Consider the following 23,123-nt stretch of genomic DNA (forward strand, 5'->3'; position numbering starts at 1 on the left):
TTAGCAAGAAAACAAAGGCAAACTAGGACGTCCCACAGTTTTGATGCCCTTGCAGAAAAGGCCCTGGCTCATGTTGCAACCTACTGTGTTTCGGAAGGGGAGAACACACAAAAGCAGGGGCTCTGGAGGTGTCCACAATACGGCATTAATGCATATGTGGACTGCTGTTTCCATGTGCATGTTTGTGTGTGTACAGAAGTACAATTTTATGCCTCTATCCTGATGTTTCCCATCCAAAATCCGAATTCAGTCTGTGTGTTTTGGACGGGGGTGGGGGCAGATTGCTGCCACTTGGATGAAGACATCATATAGACACCAGGGGGAAAAACAGACACAAGCAGCTTCAAGTGCACTTTAAAATTCAGTGTGGACAAGCCCTCTGAGGAGGAGCCTGCACTTTGGTAGGTTTATGTGGGACCAGTCAATCCTTAAGCTAACCTGGGCCCAGACTATTTGTCTAGGGTTTTAAAAGTCAAAAACGAAGACTTTAAATTGAATCCAGAAACCAAGTGGGAGCTATTTTGGAGAGCAACCTAAACCCTGGCCAGGCAGTGATGGACCGATGGAGTGGCGTAGTCCCTACATTAACGCTCTTGTTCCACAGGTTAGCTGGGGTAGTAGTCCAGCAGATCTTGAGCTGACTCAGCCCCTCCATGGGGGGGGGGGCTTGTGGTGTGTTTATGCACTTTGCAGATCACCACGCTTTTATTCCACACTTTTCAATGCACTCCTCACTTTCCAATTCGCAAAAAAAAAATCTGTTTCTTTTTTAAAAGAGGATTTGTTTCACTAGGCCGAGTGTGTGCTTTAATCCACTTTAACTGCACAAATCCATCCCACAGAATGCTGAGAGGTATGGAGGCATCCTAAAAGCACATACATGCAATCATTAGTTTAAAATAAAGCCCGCCATTTATTCTTTTTTTTGGGGGGGGAGCAATCAACATGGGCAGTGTTTCTTTTCCCCTTTTCTTTTCACTTCGCTTCAATTACGCCAAGGCCCCTCTTCTTGCTAGTTCACTTCTCTCAAGAGCCTCGCTCGCTTCCCTCTCCAGCCCTTTCACCCTCCTCTGGTCCAGCAGGTGGAGCGCCAGCTAAAGCTTCCCACTCCACTCGGGCTACGGGAGCCCATCTTGCTCTTTCGGGGAAGCCTCGGCTGCAGGAGGAGGGCCATAGCTCAGCGTGCAGCCAATCCGCGCCAGCCCTGCCAGTTAACAGAGCAGAATGGGCTGTAGTTTAGTGTAACAGGAAAGCTGCAAAACAGTGTGGAGTGCTCTCGGTGCAACATTAAAAAAGAGAGAGAGGAAAACAAGAAAGGGGAAGACGGAGAAGGGCGAGTTTTTGGGTGGTGCTTTTTTTTTTTTTAAGCAACCCAAACCTCAAAGTTTCCTAACTCTCAACGTGCTCGCTTGCCGGCGCTGGGGTTCGCGCCCTGCAAACGGGGAGCCCCCTGGACTTTTCCCGGGCTGCGGTAACACACTATTGTTTGCGGGTCTCCCCTCCCCCCCTCCCCGAAATATGGCAAAGGTTCAGGTGAACAACGTCGTGGTGCTGGACAACCCTTCTCCTTTCTACAACCCTTTCCAGTTCGAGATCACGTTCGAGTGCATCGAGGACTTATCCGAAGGTGAGTTTGCCCGGGGTGGATTTTTCGCCCCCTCGGCGCTGACCAAGCCCTTTCGGGCTATTTCCCTTCCCAGGCTTAAAGTTTGCAAAGGCCTCGCTGCTGCTGCTGCTCCCTCTCCTCCTCCACCTCCTCTGCATCTGGCATGATGGAAGGACGGTGGGCTTTGCAGCCGCCGCCGCCTCCTTCTCTCCCACCCAACCCGGCAGCGCCCGCACGGTGCGCCCAGCTTCTCCGGTCTTCCGCTCGCGAGGAAGGGAAGCCTTTAAGTTGCAAGGAACTTGTTTGAGCGCTGGGAGCAGCCATGTTGCCAGCATTGTGCTGCTGCCGCTGCTGCTGGTATGTGTTGGAGGGGGCGGCGGGGCGCGTACGCGAGAGAAGGAGGGCTCAACGGAAACACCTCGCACGCTTCGGGTTTTGGTGGCGGGAGGCGAGCCGGGAGTGGCTCAACTACCCAGTGCAAAGGAACCAAAGGGGTGCTACAGATGGGCGGGGGGGGGGCCGCTGAGAACACCTGCAAGTTAAGTGGTTTCCACTCATCAGCTTTTAGTGCTCGCACGAAGGGGTGTGTGTGTGACATGTTTAAAACGCTTTAGGGGAAAAACAACAGAATTTTAACGATGCCTTTTTTAAAAAAGTGTTAAATGGCCTTAAAAGCACTTCTGGTACTACTTTACGTTTGCATAACTTTTTAATTGTGACACCCCTTTCAGACGGAAGTTCGCTTTGGGGAACGCCCTGGAGGTTTGTAGTGGGTGTTTTGTTTTTCGTCTGGATAGCCTAATAAGCCTCTCTTCGGACCTCCACCCTTGCCCCCTCCCGGGGTAGTGAGGTCAGCAACACTTTCCCTACTAGAGGTAGCTAGCAACTTTTGCCGCCACCCTTCAAAAACGTCTTTGCCCTAGGCGGGCAGGAAGAATTCTTAAAGACTCCTCCAGAACTTGCTATCCTAACCTACTGTCTAGTGAAGTCCTGTTGAATTCAGCAGGGTTTACTCCCAAGTAACAGGTTAGGGTCTACAGCCTCAACTACTAAATATTACGAAGTCATGCAGTAATTGAGCAGAATGCTACAGTTGTCTAGAACAACACTTAAAAGTGCTAGTATCAACAAACCTCTTCAAAACTATTTTTCAGTATTGTAAAACATTTCCTTGGATGTAAATACTAATTATTTTCAGCCAGCCCTGCTGGTTTTCAGTATTTGCTTTCAAATAAATGTAAACATCATCGAGTTAATGTCAACTGGCTTTACTAATGTTAAGAGGCTACAATGATTTTTGTGTGTTTTATTTTAGGTAAAGCAAAAGTACTAAAAGGTTTTTCTTCTTCTAATGTAGATTTGGAATGGAAAATTATCTACGTGGGCTCCGCAGAAAGCGAGGAGTACGATCAAGTTCTAGATTCAGTTTTGGTGGGCCCTGTTCCTGCAGGAAGACACATGTTTGTATTTCAGGCAAGTCTGCTTTTAAACATTTAGGAAATTCTAAAGCATTGTGTGTGTTTATGTTCAGATGGCTACTTTTGCGACAAGCAGTCACAAATTACAGGTGACTGAAGTTCAGCACTGCCCTTTGCTTTAAAAGGGTAGCAAATCTAATGTTTAACCCAAGGCTGGACAGCTCTTTCTTTGGGTACTGATTTTTAACCAAGAACATGGGGACAGACATACCCAAGCGTGTGAGCTATTCATCATAAACAGTAAGTTGGCTCTGCTCTAGAAGAGAGAGAGTTGCTACAGAAAAATCTGTTCTGGGAATAGAAGGGAGGGAAATACTGTATATGGGGTAATAAATTTAATTTCAGTAGTTTTTCTTTTTTTAGTGTTTTAGAGGAAAGATTTTTCATGCATTTTTCATAAATACAGTAACATAAGCTATGCACATGCAATCGTAGGTAATATTTTGGCCATCAGACTTGCAATTGCTCACACTGAGTATGAGTTAGATATCACCAAACTTTTCAGGAGAGGCTGTGTGTCCTCCTGCTTTCTGACATGCAAGTGGTGGGTGTGCAAGATACTGACTTCTTTGTAAATGTGCCTGGGCTCTGGAATTTACAACCCTAGGGGGCCCATCTAGCCCAGTCTCCAAATCATCAAGAGGGCTGTAAAGGAATGTCATTTTTGTAGACGGCTTTTAACATTATCTGAACCCATGAGTTAATTGTTATATGTTGCTTCTGGTCACCTCCTTAACTGGTGGCAATATAGATGCATACATAAAATTTGTAGGCCTCATTGGGACCTCTGTGGAGCCAAAAATCTGCACAGAAATATTAAGAGCACACAATGCTTTTTGGGCGGAGTGTTCTTCAGGAAAGGGGGAAACAAGTGCATTTAGAGGCCACTGAACACTGTGTGACTTGCAACTGCAGCACAGATTGCATTTGCTAAGCTAATACACTCTAGTTATGTGCATCTCTCTACAAGGGGATTATTACACAGTCACGTAGTTGCATTTGTATGTAGCTGGTTTTAACCATGATGTGTTCAAGAAGCCAATGTTTTGTTTCTCCAAAGTTTGGTTTGTTAACCAGTGGCTCTTGCCTTGTGCCTCTGTAGCTTGGTGTGTGCCTAGTACTAAGCTACTAAGCAGAGCATGGTTAGGTAAGGCTGCTATGTTCAGACATGACAAACCATAGTTAAAACAAGCTGTGGTTTGTACGCCAACAACAAACTGGCTTCACATAATGATTTGTTGCCAGGAAAAAAATGATTAGTCCGCTGGGCAGGGTTCAGATATTCAAATGAACCATGGTTTAACATTATGTGCAGACGAGGTATGTGTGTGTTTATGTAAATAGCTGGGTGAATCCACACAGCTAAAAGCTGTGATGTTTGCTCTTTGGGGTAAAAAATTAAGGCAGATTGGGTACAACCTGGTTTGTTTTACTAAAGGAAGTCCACCAACAAAAAAATCTAGTAACAAGTTAAAAGACCTCACAAAAAATAAAATGAGCTTGGACTCCAAATCAAGGAGCTGAAACAATTACAGAATGGTCCTTGACTGAAAACCTGAAGTATATGTCTTTGAAGATTAGAACTTTTGTGCTTCTTAGTTCAATTGGCATCAATAAGTACTGTGCCAAATCTCTTTATATTGTGAGCATAGTGGTTTCCTTAACAAACAAAAAAGTGGGGGAGCATTGGTCAATCTTGTGTTTTGTTTTTTGCTGCAGGCAGATGCTCCTAATCCAGGACTAATTCCTGATGCAGATGCTGTAGGAGTCACAGTTGTGTTAATCACCTGCACCTACAGAGGTCAAGAATTTATTAGAGTTGGCTACTATGTGAACAATGAATATACTGAAACAGAATTGAGAGAAAATCCTCCGGTAAAGCCAGATTTTTCTAAGGTAGGAGTTATTATGCTTTGCTTATCTATTAAAATACTCTTGTTACATAGAATTAAAATGCTAAGAAATAAATTAGCAAGTCAAAATTTAAAAAGAGCTTTGTCCTGAATTTGTTCTAAGACTGCTTCAGAAGTCAAGAGTGTCTGATGCAACTCCAAAATGTTGATGTGAATGTCCTTGTTTTGCAGCTCCAGAGGAATATTTTGGCATCTAACCCCAGGGTCACAAGATTCCACATTAATTGGGAGGACAACACTGAAAAACTGACAGATGCAGAGAGCAGCAACCCAAACCTTCAGTCACTCCTTTCTACAGATGCACTGCCTTCTGCTTCAAAAGGATGGTCAACATCAGAAAATTCACTAAATGTTATGTTAGAATCTCATATGGACTGCATGTGACCCGACTTACCTTTCAGCGCTATGTATGTGTTAGGATGTAGACAGACAGCACAGACACACACAAACACACACACACCATCACCAGAAACCATTTCCCGGGAATTGCATATTCAACATGTGAAGAATTTGTTTTAAAATCCCCACATTCTGTAGAAAGTTTATAAGGAAAAAGTATTTGAGTGGATGTATAAATAAAAATTATTTTTAAGTAATTCTGAGGGTTTGCTTAGTCCACACAAAGTATGTTGTTAAAACATTTATTTATTTTTCCTCCCCTGCAGGCTGGGTGGGGGTTGAGGGAAATACAGTTAGACATCTCATAGAATAGTTGGAAAGTACCCTGAGGATCATCTAGTCCTGAAATGCAGGAATATGCAACTGTCCCTTACGGGGATCGAACCTGCAACCTTGCCGCTGTCAGCACCACGCTCTAACCAACTGAGCTGAAGAAGTTAAATATACTACTTGTTCAGTACACATGCAAGACTATTCTAAACAGCCTCTGTTTGGAAAGCAGGAAGCATAGCATAAACCGCAGCTGCCTTTTCAAGGCACATGTGACTTTTAACAATACAATTTAGTCCAGCATCAAAACGTTTGTGTGGAATACTATTGTGCGTGTACTGTGGGGGTCCCCCCCCCTTCTCACATACGCTGTTCGTGGCATGCCATGCAGTGTTACCGCAGAAAGAATTACAGGACTAAAATGTTTGTGCTGGCCTAGATGCATGGACACTAAACTCAAATCCTCCACCGCACCAAAATAATAGTATGTGCATTACAGTAGTCCTCATCAAGCAGTCAGGCTTATGTATAAGTTGTGGCTTAAAAGATTTATCAGCCTGCCAGCCACACACTTGGTCTGAGACAGGGTCTTACGCTTTGTAGACCTCCCACACACTGGCCCATTGCATGAAACATGATAAATAGAATTTAAAGCAACAGAAACTGAAGGCGCCTGGGACAGCATCAGGAAGCCTCTATATGCACACAGTATCATTATTTTATCTTTGATGCTATATAGTGTGGGAAGGAAGGGGAACTGAGTTCCTAGGCCAACCAAGATCTTAAATGTCTCATTGGGAGATAAAGGTGTATTCTTTTTAAAAAGGTAAAGGGACCCCTAACCGTTAGGTCTAGTCATAGATGACTATGGGGTTGCAGCGCTCATCTCGCTTTACTGGCCGAGGGAGCCGGCATACAGCCGGTCATGTGGCCAGCATGACTAAGCTGCTTCTGGCGAACCAGAGCAGCGCATGGAAATGCTGTTTACCTTCCTGCCGGAGTGGTACCTATTTATCTACTTGCACTTCATGCTTTCAAACTGCTAGGTTGGCAGGAGCAGAGACCGAGCAATGGGAGCTCACCCTGTCTGCCAACCTTCTGATCGGCAAGCCCTAGGCTCTGTGGTTTAACCCACAGTGCCACCCGTGTCCCATATTCTTCTTAGGTCCTCCCAAAGAGAAAACACAACTGGGCCGAAATATTAGAAAAGTTTCACTGTGACAGATGACATTTATTCCAGTTCTGCCCAACTGGCAATGGCCTCCTAGGTTCCTTACACAGCCCTGCTCCATGACATAATACTAGACAGACACCCCGGGTTCATCCAGTGCAGTTGAACTTCAGGAGGTACGGGACAGACGAAAGGAAGTATTGTAAAATATAAACTCTGGGGTTTGCTACAACAGGGTGTGAAAATATGGTCCCCAAGCTCGATGGCTTAAAAGGGACTGGATTAAAAGTTGAGGATAAAGGCTATGTGGCAATAAGGTTGAGTACCAGCAGATGGGAAACTGGAAGAAACCTACTGACTTCATGTCCTGCTTGTGAGCTTAACCATAGCTATTTGCCCACTGTGGGAACAGAATGCTGGACTAAATGGACCCTCAGTCTGATCTAGCAGAACTACTCTTACGTTCTGAAGAGTCCTTTAAAATTAAGAGCTTGAGGATTAAAGTTAGGGCATTCTGTGTGCAAAGCACATGTTCTATCGAGCCTTCTGGGAATAAAAAGATTATGTTTTGTCATGTATAGATACATCAACATCTTGAGGTAGGACTCAAAACACAAGTCCTGTTTCCTACAGAGTGCTTTTTCCTCAGTGCACTATTACCAAGAGCTATATTGCATTTGAATAATAAAAAAATCCACTCCTTCATTACAACCTAAAGATGTAGATACTTTCAGAAGGTAATTGTCAACTGCCTCCTCCCCCAATATAAACAAAAATTCCAACCACAGTTGATTGTGCATTTGGATGTCTCATTTTACCTGCGCTTGTGGATCCAATTCCTGCTGTAAGTACAGAACGCGGAGTAATCTTTACTGCATATTTCAGAAACTGAGACTTCCCTGTTCCAGGGTCTCCAACCAATAAAAGATGTGATTCACCTTGCAGGGAGACAAACGCACAAGTGTTTGCTAAAGCAGCATTTTAGATTAAAATAATTATTTGGTGCAAGGCCAGAGAAATAATGAAACAGCAGAAATATAATGCCATCATGTCAGCCATTTTCCAATCTTTAAAATAAAAAGCCTTACATTTATCCTGCTTTCCATGAAAAGATAGCCACAAAGTGGCAGTTTTATCGTATGTACTTGAATGTATGTACACTCAAAAAACAGAAGAATCTCACCCACCTGCCCTGTGTGCTCCATCTGCTCTGATCCCTGAACCAGACATGCCCACATGTATTGAATACTACCTGCATAGCCCAACCCTGATACTGAACCCTGGATACCAGGATTCAGATTACCACTCAGCCATGAAGATCACTGGGTTACCTTGGGCCAGTTGCAGGATCTCAGCCTAACCAACCTCACAGGTATTGGCAAAATAAAATGAAAGTGCACCACCCTGAGCGTCTTGTAGGAAAGAGTGGGATATAACTATAATAATATATATATTTTTAAAAAGTAGCCCCCAACTTTGCTAAGAAAGGATCATGTGCTGAAAGTTTTATGGAAACGTCCTAGACACTAATTTCCATATTTTTTGTCCTAATTACAATTATGCTTTTATTTTATTTTTGCTTAGCTACAAAAATGATCATTCACCTCAATTCATCTCATATGATCTCAGGAGGAAAATGTAAAATATTTAATGTCTTAACAAACAGTAGTAGTAGGATTATGATTAAGCATTAGTGGGGTTTTCCCATCCTTTCGATAGTATGTAAGCTCATCATGAGGTAACTTGCATTTCTAAATGGGGAGGGAATGATCTGACAAAAATGGTCATTACTCAGGAATATTCCACTATAGTTTAGATAATGTTTATTGCAGGAAAATTGTACTTAATAGCCCTCTACAGAAATGACATTAATGCTTTGAAGGTGGCATTTAAATTTTGCTCTGGTGACCTATGGCATATATGCACACATTCAAAAACCTCTTAGGATTATATCCACCTACGCAAGTGGTGACATTTACTGCCCAGCACACAGCACTTCTGCCCTCCACACAAGGAAAAGCAGTTTGCTGAAAATTCTACAGTAGCAGATCTAAGAAAAAATAACAGGCAAGTATGGAAAGAAAAGACTGGAATCAAATTATTTGAAGTTACAGGCTGTTAAAACATACAGGCCTTGCTCCCATGTCACTTTAAACCACGGGTAACTATTGTTTAAAGATGAACACAAAGCATGCTGGTGCATAGGGCTAAAATTGCAGCTGCTTTGCTGCTACTTCTGTGTCATCGGCAGCAAAGCCATGGTTTCACTAAGCTTCATGTCCAAACCCAGACTCATGGTTTGTTTCTCCCCAAACCACCATGAGTGGTAAGCCACAAACAAACCTTGGTTGTAGCTCATGGTTTATTTTGAGAGCAACGAAACGAGTCTGAGTTTAGATGCAACATGCAACAACAGAAGGAGTGGAAGAGCAAGGTACTCGCAATTTTAGCCTAATGCACCCAGCACATTCACCTTTAACTATGGTTTAGCACAGAGGTCGGCAACCTAAGGCCCATGGGCTGCTTTCGGCCCATGAGCTTCCTGGAACCGGTCCACAGCCGTTCTGTGGATCGGCCTGGGGATTCCATGCTTTTCCCCCCACGGCGCCATTTTTTTTCTCACCACAGGGACCAACTCCTGGGTCGGAAGAGTGCCAGAAATGGTATGTGCGCATGTGCATGGTCACTCCTCCGTCCCAGAAGTGTGCCGGAAATAGCGTGTACGCACACGTGGGCATGCACACTCTGGCCCACTGAGAGGCCCAGCCTCAAAAAACATTGCTGACCCCTGGCTTTTGTGAGATTTTGCTCTTTCCCCTCCAAAATCTGGTCAAATCTTTATTTTCATGTTATTAACTTGCTGGTGGATTATTTAAATTTAAAGAAGTCATTAAAAAATACTTTTAAACTACCACGAAAAGCATCACAACAATGTTGTGACAAAGTGACACAGTCCTGTGAAGTAGTACAGCAAATTTAAAGCTGTCTTTGTGACTGTTGCTATTGTTCCTCAAAGTGTACAACATACAGTTGCTTTCTAGAGTTTTTAGGGACTTGATAACTTACGTGAGTGTCTTTCATAGGACTACTTTATCAAGAAAGCACTAAGGGATTAAAAAATCATACAATGGCAGCTCTTTTACACTACAAGTGGTACAGTAATTCAGGCCAATGTAGTGATAAAGGAGACAGGTCTATAGAGGGTTGTGTGTATGTAAAAGAGGGGATAGGTTTTATATATACTAACCTCTAACCCGAGTGCCTGCAGCATCTGTTCTCTGCACACCCCCTGCAAGCACCATGGCTACGGCCAACTTCACAAGATACAACCCAAAAATCTGAGGGCACAAGCTTGCTAAAATGTCGTTTCTCCCTGAAAAGGGGGGAGGGAAAATAATTAGTTCAGCTGATAACAAACTATATCTGATCACACACATTTCCCAAGTAAGTGTCTAAGATACTACTCATTTGAACTCCTTGATTTAAAGTAACAGACTATGACAGGTGAATTAAAAAAATAATAATGATCAGGTGGCACTTTTGTAAATATTGGTTTGTTGTGGGAATGGTCTCACATGACGCTGAACAGGAAAAAAAGCCCAGATTCAGTGTTTTCCACTGGGCAGTGATACTTAGAGAACATGTAGAAATTGGATCAGTAGAAGATGGTGTATTGGAGAAGTGCTGCTCACTCATGTTGCTGCTGCTTACTGGGAGGTGGAAGGGAAAGGTGGCAGCAAGGCTGGCATGGTATGGAGCTAATTCAGTGCTCCTGCCAGTGCATTTGCACCATGCCAACCTCCATGCCGCTTCGCCCCTCCTCCTCTAACCTCCCATAAGCAGCAGTGATACAACCGACCAGAGGTCAGGTGAGTGGCAGCGCTCCACCATGCCTTGTGCTATTGGAATAAATGAGATGTATAGCTTTACTGAAACACCTTTATTATTATTCCTCACAGGTATACTCGAGGGGTCATAGAAATAACACAGACTGGTTCTGGCTGTGAGAGCTCTGACAGATGTACAGAAGTCTACAATCAGCAAGAACATCCTTCATGCATTAAATAATTAATTTCAAGCAAAGGAAGGTTTGAGTAGATCAGGTCTCTCCACTTAAATGAATGGCTTTGCACAGGCAGTGGTACAATGTGCAGATTTGAGTGCACACAGAACTCTTAGTTTCGAGTAAATATTTATTACCCACATAAAAGCCAGCTCCTGGCTTCTGCCTCTTGGTCACACAAACAGAATCAATAAATAAAGTAGTGTGGCTGTCTGTCCCCAAGGCCACTTCTCGCTTGCACAGACTCTAGGATAGGCACCCCCAAACTCGGCCCTCCAGACGTTTTGGGACTACAACTCCCATCATCCCTAACCAGGGATGATGGGAGTTGTAGTCCCAAAACATCTGGAGGGCCGAGTTTGGGGGTGCCTGCTCTAGGATGTCTCTTCCCCATCCATCAACCTGAATAATCACAGCACTGCTCCATCATTTAAAATGAAAGTTACTAGGAAATTCAGTTAGGCACCATTTATTGCACACTAAGCAGAAAACTCTATAACTTTTTGACAGTACAATGTACAATGCTGCTCAACACATCATCTAACAAGACAACAGACCATTACGTTCTGATGTCATTTTAAGTTATTTATATAAAAAGTGCATACAGTGGTACCTCAGTTTATGAACAGCCCTGTTAATGAAATATTCAGTTTACGAACTCCACAAAACCAGAAGTAGTGTTCCCTTTTGTGAACTTTATCTTGGTCTGCAAATAGAAGCTGAATGGTGGAAGGGCATTGGCAACGGGAGGCCTCATTAGGGAAAGTGCGCCTCAGTTTAAGAACAGATTTGGTTTAAGAACGGACTTCAGGAATGGATTAAGTTTGTAAACCGAGGTACCATTGTACAACTAAGTTCATAATAGAACCTGCAATAAATTTGCTATGAATTTATTATCTGGGAGAAAGCTTTGAACTATGTGTTTTAGTGCTTTTAATGCTCAGAAACAATAAAATTCCTGATGCCAAAGTATCTTGATGAGATACTGTGAGAATGCTGTGAGAATGAAACAAACAGGAATCATATGTGCACTTATTGAGTAAACAACTGACAGTGCAGGTGGGTTTTGCATATTCAGGTATGGCCCAACTGATAGAAAAGTCCTACTGTCCTCCATAAAAGCAGCAGCTTAGAAATCAGACCTAATGAAACAGGCCTAATTGTGAATATGTTCCGCCCCCCCACCACTAAAAAAAATGGTGTGTTAGCATTTTTTCATTCCACTAATCTATTATATTCTCTTTTACAAACCTGCTAAGGGATCGCCCCTATGTTTTTCCCAAAAATCTTCAAATTCTTTGCGGACCTCCTCATCAATTATAACACCTAACATCTGCTCGTTGTTTACTTGAATGTAATTGGCCTTTAAGACAATCTCTACATCACAACGTGCATCCTGGTGAAAAGGTTTCCACCTCTGCATTACTACTCCATAAACTGTTATGTCATCACCTGAGGACAAACGAGAATGGTCAAAACAATATTGCACATATCACATTCTGAACACACAAAGCTTCCTTTGGTTGACTCAGACTATTGGTCCATCGAGGTCAGCATCATCTATTCTGACTAGAAATGGCTTTCTAAGGGTTTGTGCAGGAGCCTTTCCCAACCCTTAAAATGGGAAAGTCAGGAATAAAACTTAGCATTTGCATACAGAGCACATCCTTTGCCTCTCTCTCAGTTAACTTGGTTAATACCTGCAGACATCTGTTTAACAGCTAAATACTTTAGATGCTAGGACTCTGATGGATTGGAATCATAGAGCTGGAAGGGACCACAAGGATAATGTATTCCAACCCCCTGCAGTGCAGGAATCTGTTGCCCAACATGGGGCTCAAACCCCACAACCCTGGGATTAAGAGTCTCATGCTCTACTGACTGAGCTTTCACCTAACGTCAATGACATTATCTTCTACGTAGCAACTTTTTAAAACCTTTATTTGTAAAGTTTTAGAGGCAATGCAGCTCAAATAAAAATAAACAAACAAGATAATACCTGCTAAAAACAAAGTTTAATACTAACAATCACTAATCAACCAAATTATAAGCAAGGAACAACCGAGTGGTAAACATTGTGATTTTTAAATTGTGCATATAAAGAATAATATATTTGGAAACAGATCAAATTTACATTTAGGGTTTAAAAAACTTTGACCTCACCCTTCATCTAGCAATTAGTACTGCAACATGGTAAAAGAAATGTTTATTTCATCTAATGGTAATGTAATTAAGGTATGGAAAAAATTTCTAATGAAAAATGACTTTAAAAAAACCATTAAAAAGATCAGTGGGCTAAAAAGAAAATAAGGTTCCCTTGAAATGGAAGTTTCCTCTGACAAGCCACAATTGTCCTAAAGTATCAAGATTTCATATTGTATGACCACAATGCCAGCAAAACAACATGGCATATAACATTTTCCTATTAGACAGTAACAACTCTGCTTTCACATTTTCAAACATGGACAGTCCTAAAGAAGGTTTTTTTCAAAAGGCAGTGACACAGAACTCACCAGATTTGCAGCTGTCGACTAAGTCATCTTCAAGGACAACTATCATAGAACGAGGAATACTTCCAACAGAGAGCCTTTGAACCTAGATTGCAAGAAGTGTATGTATTTTATTTCAAGATAAACAATGTTCAAAATAATCCTGAGCTAGAATCCTACAAATATCTCAACAGAAATTACACTTGAGTACCTATGTTTATCATTTGTGGCCTCATCCCTGGGAAATAATTCTTTAGCTACCCAAAGGTGTCCAGGCAATCTGCTTTCATTTGGTCTATATTTCAATCAGGTTATGAATACTATGGTGACCCCTTTCCAAATAATCTGCAGCCTGACCCTATGCAAGTTGAGTCATAATTTAATCCATGATGTTCAGTGGGGCTTATTCCCAAATCAATCTTCATAGGATTGTGGCCTTGAAATACTTTTACAGCATGGGGACACTTGACATGTCAAACCAATAAATACAAGGCAATGTGGTGATGAGGTACCAGCTGGGTTGTTATAATTATTTGGGGGTGGGGAGGTAATTAGGAAGGAGCTCAATTGCCACCTTGCTCTTGTACAACAATTTCACACATTTCTTGGGATTTCCATATGCTGCATACAAAGTTTCCAAAACACTAAACTTTTCCTGAATTAAAACAAAAGCACTTTCTCTTAAAGAATGCATTTGAATGGGCATGCTGCTCAGATGAAATGGAGTGGGAAGTTAGCCATCAGTGACAATGAAACTAGCCTTTGGTCTTAAACCATTTTAGGTGCTGATCATTTTAATTCACATCTCTCAATGTCTGCTGGAAAAATATCAAGAGAAAAAAATAACTAAACAGCAATGTGGAATGGTACTGTTACCTGATGGTTTATTTAAGCACACCTAATGTGATTTTCCAGGACTGTTGTCTGCTTATAAGGAAATTAAGATGTTCCTTATAAGAAGATGCAAAAATGTGATTTTGCTGCAACACAGGGATTTAATCTATATGTATGCCGGTAATTGTATTGTTTTTGTCCTCCAAGGAAAATTCAGTACAATCTCAACACAGTATATTTGAAGTTTGCCATCATTATTAATAAGATACAGGTAGAATGCAGGCAGAATGGTAAAACAATGCATAATAATTTCTATGCTTGCATCCATGTTACTATAACGGCTATGGCAGTCATCAGGGCATATCATCTGTTTAAGCATTTTGCCAATTTGTGTTAACCCTATTGTGAGATCCTAATTTTGCAGAGATGAATGGTGGGAACTAATGTGCCATGGCTGGGACACAGAATCACAGCAGAAGGTATAGCCAATATTAAAAGGGATGGAGGAGACATATCACTGAAGCTAACATCTATCCACTGATTTCCATAGCAAAATTAGGACTTCAGAAAAGTCATGGTATTAGTTTAAATATATTTGATACCTGCTCCTGAATCTTGATTTCTTGGTAGTCTCTGCAGCTGTTGGGAGCACAGGATGTTCCAGTGAGGCAAGTAAACTTAGATGAGTTGCAGCCTTCTTCATTAGGACAGGCGGGAGGACGGCAGAAAGCATAGTATTGTTCAAAGTCAGCCTTGACTACAAACACATGCTTGCACTTGTTGCACATGTAATCCCGTTCAAACTCCAGGACTTTCACAAGGCTGGTACGAATAACAGTGCCAGTGACTGAGAGGAAGTGTCCCACATCTCTGGTCTTTGGGATGTGTTCTCTGGTTAGCTCTGGGCAAACCGGCAAACCTGGTAAATCAGCACATAGAAAATATTACCCCACAAATGTTAATTAAAGCTATGTTTTCTTATGTCACTGATAAATCCCATCAAGGCTGCATTTTCAATTCCCCAGCAGCACAAGTTTGCAAGGCATTCTCAGATACACCTTGATGTAGAGCTGCCATCAAAGTATTTCATTAACTTGATCTACTACTAACAGCTTGGATGGGGAACTGGTGGCATGCCAACTCTCAACAGTCCCAGTGAACATGGCCAATGGTCAGGGATTATAGGAGCTGTAGTTCAGCAATTTTTAGGGCATACTATGTTTGCTACCGTTGGCCCCTAGTAGAAAGCCAAAGGTAAAGGACCCCTAACAGTTAAAGTCAGTCGCAAATGACACTGGGGTTGCAGCACTCATCTCGTTTACTGTCTGAGGGAGCCGACGTTTGTATTTCCAGGTCATGTGGCCAGCATGACTAAGCCGCTTCTGGCGAAACCAGAGCAGTGCACGGAAACGCCTTTTACCTTCCCGCCAGAGCGGTACCTATTTATCTACTTGCACTTTGACGTGCTTTCGAACTTATCTGTCATTAATCTACCATGTGCAATTCTCAATTAATTACATGGTGGAGTGTTTTCCACTTGAATGACTTTGAACAAAACTTCTAAAGCAAATGCAGATACAACTGGCTAGAGCAGATAAAACATAACCACATATATCATGAGGGTAATAAGCTTAAAACACATAACTAATACTCAGGGGTTTTAAAGCATATGTGAGTGTCAAGCTTATGCTGGTCACCCACAACCCCCAGAATTCTTGGGTGATGTTTCACCAAAGCCCAAATAGTTATTTTGGATTCATATAGGCAATAAAAAACATTCAGGTTGCTCTTTTACAGCTTTTATTCATGGGATGAGATTACCCTTTGCAGACTGCCAAGAACCCCCTCCTTTCCATGCAGCAGTGGTTTCAAGCTCCTTACAGGCAAGTGCTGCAGGCCCTGGGCTGACAAGATCTGTGGTGGGATTCTTACTGGATGAGAACCCTAGGCTCTTCAATGCCACCCTGTTTTGTTGACACAGCCTTTTCACATTTTAGTATCTACATGAAACCACTGAATGAGGTCATCCAAAATTGTGCAGTACCCGGTAAGTTTTCAGCAATATGCGGATGACACACAGCCTTACTTCTCCTTTACATCTGTAGGTGGAGCAGTGGATGTGCCAGACCATTGTCTTGCCTTGCTAGTGGACTGGATGAGAGCCAATAGACTGAAATTCACTCCAGACAAGACAGACACACTGTTAGTGGTCAGCTCCCTGTATCAACTTTGTCGTCCTCCTATGCACACATTCCAGCTTGTCAATATTGATTCTCACTGTGTCTTTTTATGTTATAAACCACCCTGTGATCCTCTGATGAAGCATTCATACAAATTTAATAAATAATAAAATAATTATTTTATTTCTCCAAGTTCTCGTGGCCTTGGAAACTATTTATGTTTTACCGGAATTCTACATAGGGAGATAGCTAGCAGGAAACTCCCATGTCAACCTATAATGTTCTCGAAGCCTTGGCAAGCATTCTGTGATCACTGTGAGACCATATTCTGCTTTATCTCTATAAGACAGATCACCCCTGCCCCAACTGCATCCCCGCCCCCCCATTTGTACGCATTTCACTAAGTCCTTTGCAATAAATGCTAAACCTGCAGGTTCATAGAATTGCTGACTACACAGATTCATATTAACTGATACATCCATAGGTTATAGTTATAAAGATATGCAAGGCCTTATAGAGGGAAAATTGATGGCATCACACTATCTCCTCCTGATAACAATACTCTTCCTCAGTGTGACACTACAGGTGCATACAGGGAGGAATAATAATAATAATAATAATAATAATAATAATAATAATAATAAATTTTATTTATATCCCGCCCTCCCCAGCCGAAGCCGGGCTCAGGGCGGCTAACAACAATAAAACAGTATAAAAGTATAACATAAACAACACTCTAAAATCATTCATTGTAAAATTAGGAAGCCTTTGAGGGGAGTGATTAACATAAAAATAGATCACAAAACACACTGTACTTTTAAAAACAAAAACACCCCATCGTTCAGTCAGAACACAAAATAAGTCCTGGAGAGTGAGTGTGTGTGTGTTATTGTAACCTTGGAGATATTATACTCTCTACATAAATTAAGAAGAGCTTCATGTTTTCCCACCATTTTGCCTGCAGCCTCCTTTTTTCTATTAATAGGCCTAAACTCGACGACCTTCTTAAAGCACAGCTTATGCACCTCAAGCCAGAGAGAGCTACAGCACTTCAGTAAGCTACTGCACATCTTTTTGGCATGGTTCTGAGGCAAAGCATCAGACAAGCAGACAACTGAGATCCAAAAGTAAAGCATTTGAAGAATAATAGGAGCCACCTTGTTTTGCCCTTTATAAGATAAGAGATAGGGAGGCCAGCAAGCAAAGGGATGCAGTCATCGAGCGGGGACTGAGACCATTGGTCAGAGAATAAATATTATAATGGAAAAAAGAAACAATAATTAATAACATCAGTAAAATCTAGGAGCTGGTGGGACTGAGTAAGAACCATTTCAGAGGGAGGGAAAGGTGGAGACCTGCCCAAAGCGTGTGGCAATCTTGCATGCCACTTTGAACTGTCTGGAGACAGGCAGGGAGAAAAGAAAACTGTGAACAAAACAGCAGACTCCAACCTCCCCTTTTTACATTCTATAATCATTAAGATTCTTTGTAATAAATGAATGAATGAATGAATAAATAAATAAATAAATTACACTAATGCCTGGAGAGTTTCTCTTCAATGCAATTCAATACATGGTTGCAATCTGATGAAATTCATACCTGATATCCTGGCATGAAGGTTCTGTTTAACAACAAAGTCATCCGTTTGAGGAACGGACTGAGAAAGGGTCATGGCTGCCCTGCGCAACGCATTGTCAAAAACAGGGAGCACTTCATTGGGAAAAGCATTAAAATATTCACCAACTTCCATGTTGGTCTCAAATAGCGTCATAGCATCAACAATAACTGGGTAATGCGTATCGTCATCTTTTTCTCTTAAAATCAGCAAGAGGTCATTTTTGTGGTGTTCCAGAACATACGACTCAAACACTTGTCCAATTAAGTTTATCTGTTCAGTACTTAGAAGCATAGTGAACCTATAATTAGAAAATGAAAAAAAATTCATTAAGCCAGTAAAAATGCACATCTTTAAATTATTTGCAGACAACCTTTCTTTTTCTTTTGGGTTCCATTGTGAGGGATGGCTATAAATTGAATAAATGAATAAAATATGGTAATTTTTAAAACCCATTCTGGACTTGTTTCTACAATTGACTTTGGACTTTAATCATGTTTTCTGCCTACCGTAGTTTCTAGTGGAAATTCTCTCCCACATCTCCTGTACTTCTACAAATTTCTGTAACAATGTTTATTTTTACAAGGCGTGTTCCCCACCAACTTTTATTTATTTATATTCTTATTTAAACAATTTACATACTACTTAACTACAGTAGTCTCTAAGTGATGCACAGAAAATACAATAAAGGTAAACCTCAGTTAAAACTATAAAACCAGAGATAAGTTAAAATGCCTGCTGGAATAAATAAGTGTTCCATAGGCACCAGAAGTTCAAGAGGGAGGGGGGCTTGTATAACCTCAACTGGAAGGGAGTTCCATAAAACTGGGCCAACAATACAAAATACATGGTTTTGGGTGGCTACGAGCCATGCCTCTGAACCATGGGGGACCACCAACAGTGTTCCCTCTAATATCTCAGTGACTGGGCAGGTATAGCCCAGAGATCACCAGCTGGATGCCTGTGCGAACCATGGTGTCCATGAAAATGTCCCAGAAGCTGAGCTTTCATTTCTTAAAATTTAAGTCTCAGGCCCTCCTAGAAAGAAAATTATGGGGCAAAATGTGCAGGTACTATGGGGCACCCCAAAACTTGTGCTGTCAGAGGAAGTGAAACCCCAACCAGAACTGGAAATTTTCTAGTCTCTTGGGCACAGGAACCATGAACCCACAGAGCCTCTGTCTTCCCAGGGTTCAGGTTCACTTTATTGGCCCTCATCTAGTCTACTGTGCCCAGATAATGCTTGACATCACACACAGGCTCTCCTGATTCAGATATTATGGAGCAGTAGAGCTGTGTGTCATCTGTGTACTAATGACACTTTGGGACCAAGCTCCAAAAAGACCGCACAGGGGACAATAATGTACCCATTATACCTATCTGGTGTATAACAAATGATAAACATTATTACTGATATAGCAAATCAGTTCTTATCCCACCATGCCTATTTATTTAAACCGACAAATTTAAAACTGCTCTTTCATGCACAGAGCTCTGAAAAGGCAGGCTTCTAAGTTTTAGCAAGCAGGTAAGAATTTCGGAAGCTCCATTCTTTTATTGCAACATGTGAGCTGCCCTGAAAATTAAAGGGCGGTGTTATACTGCAAATCGGCTGAGCAAATAAATAAATAAATAAATAAATAAATGTTTGATTTTAAATTGAATTAATTAAAAATCAGTATTTTTAAAACCTCCTAATACTCTGGGTATGTATCAGCTGTAGTTTGGTTCAGTTATCAACCTTAGCAATGCTCACTGGTTAACTACCATGTATCTAAGACACTGGGGCAGCCAAGGTGGCTCCCTCCAGATGTTAGGATCCAGCTCCACTCAGCCCCAGCTTGCAAGGATATGATGTAGTCCTACATTGACTGGAGGGTGGCACCTTGCCTACTCCTGTTCTGAAGAAAGGTGCAGGAGCTCACAGAAGAACTTTTGCCTTCTGACCAGGAAGCCTTGAAAACTCTCTTTTTGGTGCTTCAGGACTGAACAGGAAGGCAGACACCAGGACTCCTGCACCAGAAATCACTGTGGAGAAGAGATAAGCTGGGCAGCTGCAAGATTTTGAGGGGCAGAGTGGAGGCCAAATCCCTTCTCCTCCACCGCCATGTCGCCCTTGACTTCTGGCCTCCTTATTCATTTTTTATCACAGGTGTCCTTGCAGCTCACCCGGCAAAGCAGCCCCCACAAAAACCTAACACGCTGCTGACTATGTCCCCAGAGCGGAGGGAGAGGCACTTTGCGCATGTTCTCTTCTCCACACGCTCAGTCGTACTGAGCTCTGATCGAAAACATCGCGCGCCTCAGGCTAAACACTCTCAGGCAAGCGCTGTGTGCGGACGGGGGAGGGAGGGGAAGCACCGAGCCGGCTGCAGCCCCAGAAGGAAGCGGCATTTCCCGCCTCCGGAGCGCAGCGCTCGTGGGAAGCAAAGTCCCGCCCCGCCGCCGCCGCGCTCAGGGCGCCGGGAGCCCCCGGGGGTTGATGGGTTTGTAACTTGTTGCAAGAGCAGAAGCCGTAAAGGGGCGGCGGGAGAAGCCTCCTGCAAAGCAAAGCGAGGCTGAAATGGAAGAGCCGCCTGTGGGAGACGCACCTCTTCAGGCGGAGTGGCGTCTTCGCCAGGAAGCGTGTGAAGGAGGAAGTAACCCCGGAGGAGCGCGTTATTGGGGGGAAAGAGAAAGAAAGAGCTCCCCCGCCTTTCCTCCGGGGCTTCCGTCAGGACTTACCCAGGCGGGCCGGCCGGCCACTCCTCGCAGTCTTCGCTGCCGCCGGCGGTAGTAGCTGCTGTGGGTGGGACGAGCGTTGTGCAGTTGGCGGGAGCGACGAGGCGCCTCTCGGTCCCCGCCTTCTCTCCCAAGTTCGCTCCGGCCCGTTCAGCTGAGCTGGCTGCTGGTTATTAGGAGGAGCTTGGGAGAGTTGATGCGAGACGACGGAGAGAGGAGGCGGCTAGTGATGCCTCTCTTCTCAGGAATAAACCCAAGGAATCCCAAGGAATCAGCAGCGGTGGGGAGAAAGTGAGTTGTTACTCCCCTCTCCTCCCGCCCCTAACTAGAGGTCAGGCCAGGGGTGCAAAGATTAACAGCGCGCGAGCATAGGCGTGCAGTGGGGGCTTAGGTCCCGGTAACTTGCCCTTTTCATGTGAGCCTCGCCTGGGCATCGGATTGCGTCCTAGCCTAAGACTCTTAACGGGATTACCTGGAAGGTATTGCCCATTGAACTTCGTACGACTTGTGAATAAATATAATGGTAGGCATATGTGTTTATTAATTAAGCACCTAAGTGGCAGGGATTGTCGGGAACAACGTATATGCAAAATATTAAGAGTTGTGGGGGTTAGTGTGCACAGTGCCCAAGTCCCTTCTAAATTCTGGGGTTCTGGATCCAACGAGGGCTAAAACTGTGTAGGATTCCATAATTGAAGCAGCCAGGCTAGCTTCTTTGTGTGTTAATGGGCCTAAGCGTGCTTATTAGTATAACAGAAGTGGTTTTGTGCCAGAGGGCAAATTGGTGGGTCCTGCTTCCTCACCTGGCTTATAGTGAGGACAATGGTGTGTGAGAGAGCTGAGAGCAAGGAGCAGGCAGAAGCCAGTGAGTGAGAACCATGCCTGATTTCTGCTGGAATCCAAGGCTGTGACTATGGGAGAAGCAAGACCTTCTAGGGTGTTAATGCTGTGAACCCCTCCATTGTAGGCTCAGGTTGTATAGATGTATGAATAAACCATGTATCATAAAGACAACACAGTCTCTGCTGTCTCTCATTTCAAGGAAACTGAGCCCTGGTTAAGCTCCTGAAACCCCTGGAATGTCACACTGCTTGGAGATTAGGGTGGTGTGCAACAATATATAAAGGTAGAATGCATTCAGTTTCCATACTGTAGGAAAATCTACTTTAGAAAAACCCTGAACTCGTGGGGACAAGGACTAAACTGATCTTCCAGGCGTTGCTGGACTACAAATCCCATACTCACTGGTGGTTTGCCATGCTGGCTGGAGCAGATGAAAGTTAGAATCCAACATGTGGAGAGCTACAAGTTACTCAATCCCACCACAGGCATTCTCAGTCTCTGCCTCTGTGTCCAATATGGGGATGATAATACTGGCCTACCTCATCAAACTACTGGAAGGATTACTGAGATACTGTATAGGAAGTCCTTTGAACACTTAAAAAAAAACACCTTAAGTTTGAGTACTTGCCTGCAGTCCTCCATCCAGAAACAACTGGGTACAATGACTGCTGTGACACTTTTTCTAGCTGCATTGTGAGTTGTTACGATACGATAATCTTTATTGTCATTGTCCCATAAAGAACAACGAAATTGAAAAATCTACATAAGACATTCAAAAATCAACAAGCCTGCTATCCCAGCCATCCCAACCTGGTTAGCCCCCTAAAAACTCTGATACCCCATTTTTAAATACAATATACTCCCATAGATACTCCTTACACTGTGTTTAAAACCAAAATTGCATTTGGATAGAAACTGTTTCTCAGGTGGCTAGTCCTAGTCTTATGTTGCCTATGTTTATGTGGAATTTCCGGGGTGGGGTCGGGTGGCACATTTCTATTCCCCCCCCCCCAAGAACCCTCATGTCTGAAGTCTTTAAAACAGAGGTGGCTAATCTGTGGCCCTCCAGCTGCCACTGAACTACAGCTACCAGTCCCAGCCAGCATAGCTGGGATTAATGGGAATTGTGGTATAACTACATCAAAAGCTCTGCAAGTTAGCCACCTGTTTTAAACTGTAGAAAATGCATTAAAACAAATTAAGTATGACCTCATGCAGTGCTCCTTTCTGCCTTCATTCTTCCCTTCCTGACTGGATAATCAGGGCTGACCTTTGTTTCTCTCCTGCCAATACACTGATGCTGATGATGCCACTGCAACTATAAAATAGTTGGTTTCACAGGCAACCTATAGTATTGTCTACATCCTTGCCTTGGGCTTTTTACCCAAACTACTGTAGAGTTGTACTGTTCTATGTTCAGTAGGTGGTAACAGCTAACAGTCAACTTAGCTAATCTATTGTCTAAATTCCAGTGATAAAGGTGGAGCATGCAGATGCTCAGTTAAGTTGGCCTTCCTTTTGGACACCACCACATCGGTGAC

At 42.9% G+C, this 23,123-nt stretch overlaps 2 protein-coding genes across 8 annotated transcripts in view; one reads left to right on the forward strand and one right to left on the reverse strand.

The window, feature by feature from the left end:
• The window catches only part of MCM9 (minichromosome maintenance 9 homologous recombination repair factor), a 55,886-nt gene extending 32,991 nt beyond the window's left edge, over positions 1-22,895 (reverse strand). For 2 of the 7 annotated variants that reach the window (XR_014524767.1, XM_083497764.1), the window contains exons 1-7: positions 19,710-20,567; positions 18,003-18,319; positions 14,826-15,142; positions 13,414-13,495; positions 12,152-12,352; positions 10,085-10,210; positions 7,656-7,775 (exon numbers count right to left, since the gene is read on the reverse strand). Coding sequence is in view for 6 of the 7 variants with exons in the window: in XM_083497764.1 (XP_083353890.1) it covers positions 7,656-7,775; positions 10,085-10,210; positions 12,152-12,352; positions 13,414-13,495; positions 14,826-15,142; positions 18,003-18,312 (1,156 nt within the window). In the remaining variant the exon portion in view is untranslated. Of the gene's footprint in view, positions 1-967; positions 1,205-7,655; positions 7,776-10,084; positions 10,211-12,151; positions 12,353-13,413; positions 13,496-14,825; positions 15,143-18,002; positions 18,320-19,709; positions 20,568-20,609; positions 21,716-22,791 lie in introns of those variants that run through there. The other 5 variants (XM_083497766.1, XM_083497761.1, XM_083497762.1 and 2 more) reach the window with 5 other exon arrangements.
• ASF1A (anti-silencing function 1A histone chaperone) lies at positions 1,196-5,593 on the forward strand. The gene is made up of 4 exons (XM_083497938.1): positions 1,196-1,627; positions 2,964-3,083; positions 4,808-4,980; positions 5,169-5,593. Exons 1-4 carry the CDS (start codon positions 1,519-1,521, stop codon positions 5,379-5,381), a joined length of 615 nt encoding a protein of 204 aa, XP_083354064.1. The 5' UTR covers positions 1,196-1,518; the 3' UTR covers positions 5,382-5,593.
• Positions 22,896-23,123: the final 228 nt, after the last annotated feature.

Source organism: Podarcis liolepis, assembly GCF_965112155.1.
Source record: "Podarcis liolepis genome assembly, chromosome: 3".
In the NCBI taxonomy this organism is placed as follows: Eukaryota; Metazoa; Chordata; class Lepidosauria; order Squamata; family Lacertidae; genus Podarcis; species Podarcis liolepis.

Excerpts from the sequence above, each read along its gene's own strand:
- ASF1A (XM_083497938.1), top strand. The coding sequence starts at position 1,519 with ATGGCAAAGGTTCAGGTGAACAACGTCGTGGTGCTGGACAACCCTTCT. Across the intron at positions 3,084-4,807 it reads CATGTTTGTATTTCAGGCAA|ATGCTCCTAATCCAGGACTA; the intron begins GTCTGCTTTTAA and ends TGCTGCAGGCAG. Across the intron at positions 4,981-5,168 it reads TAAAGCCAGATTTTTCTAAG|CTCCAGAGGAATATTTTGGC; the intron begins GTAGGAGTTATT and ends CTTGTTTTGCAG.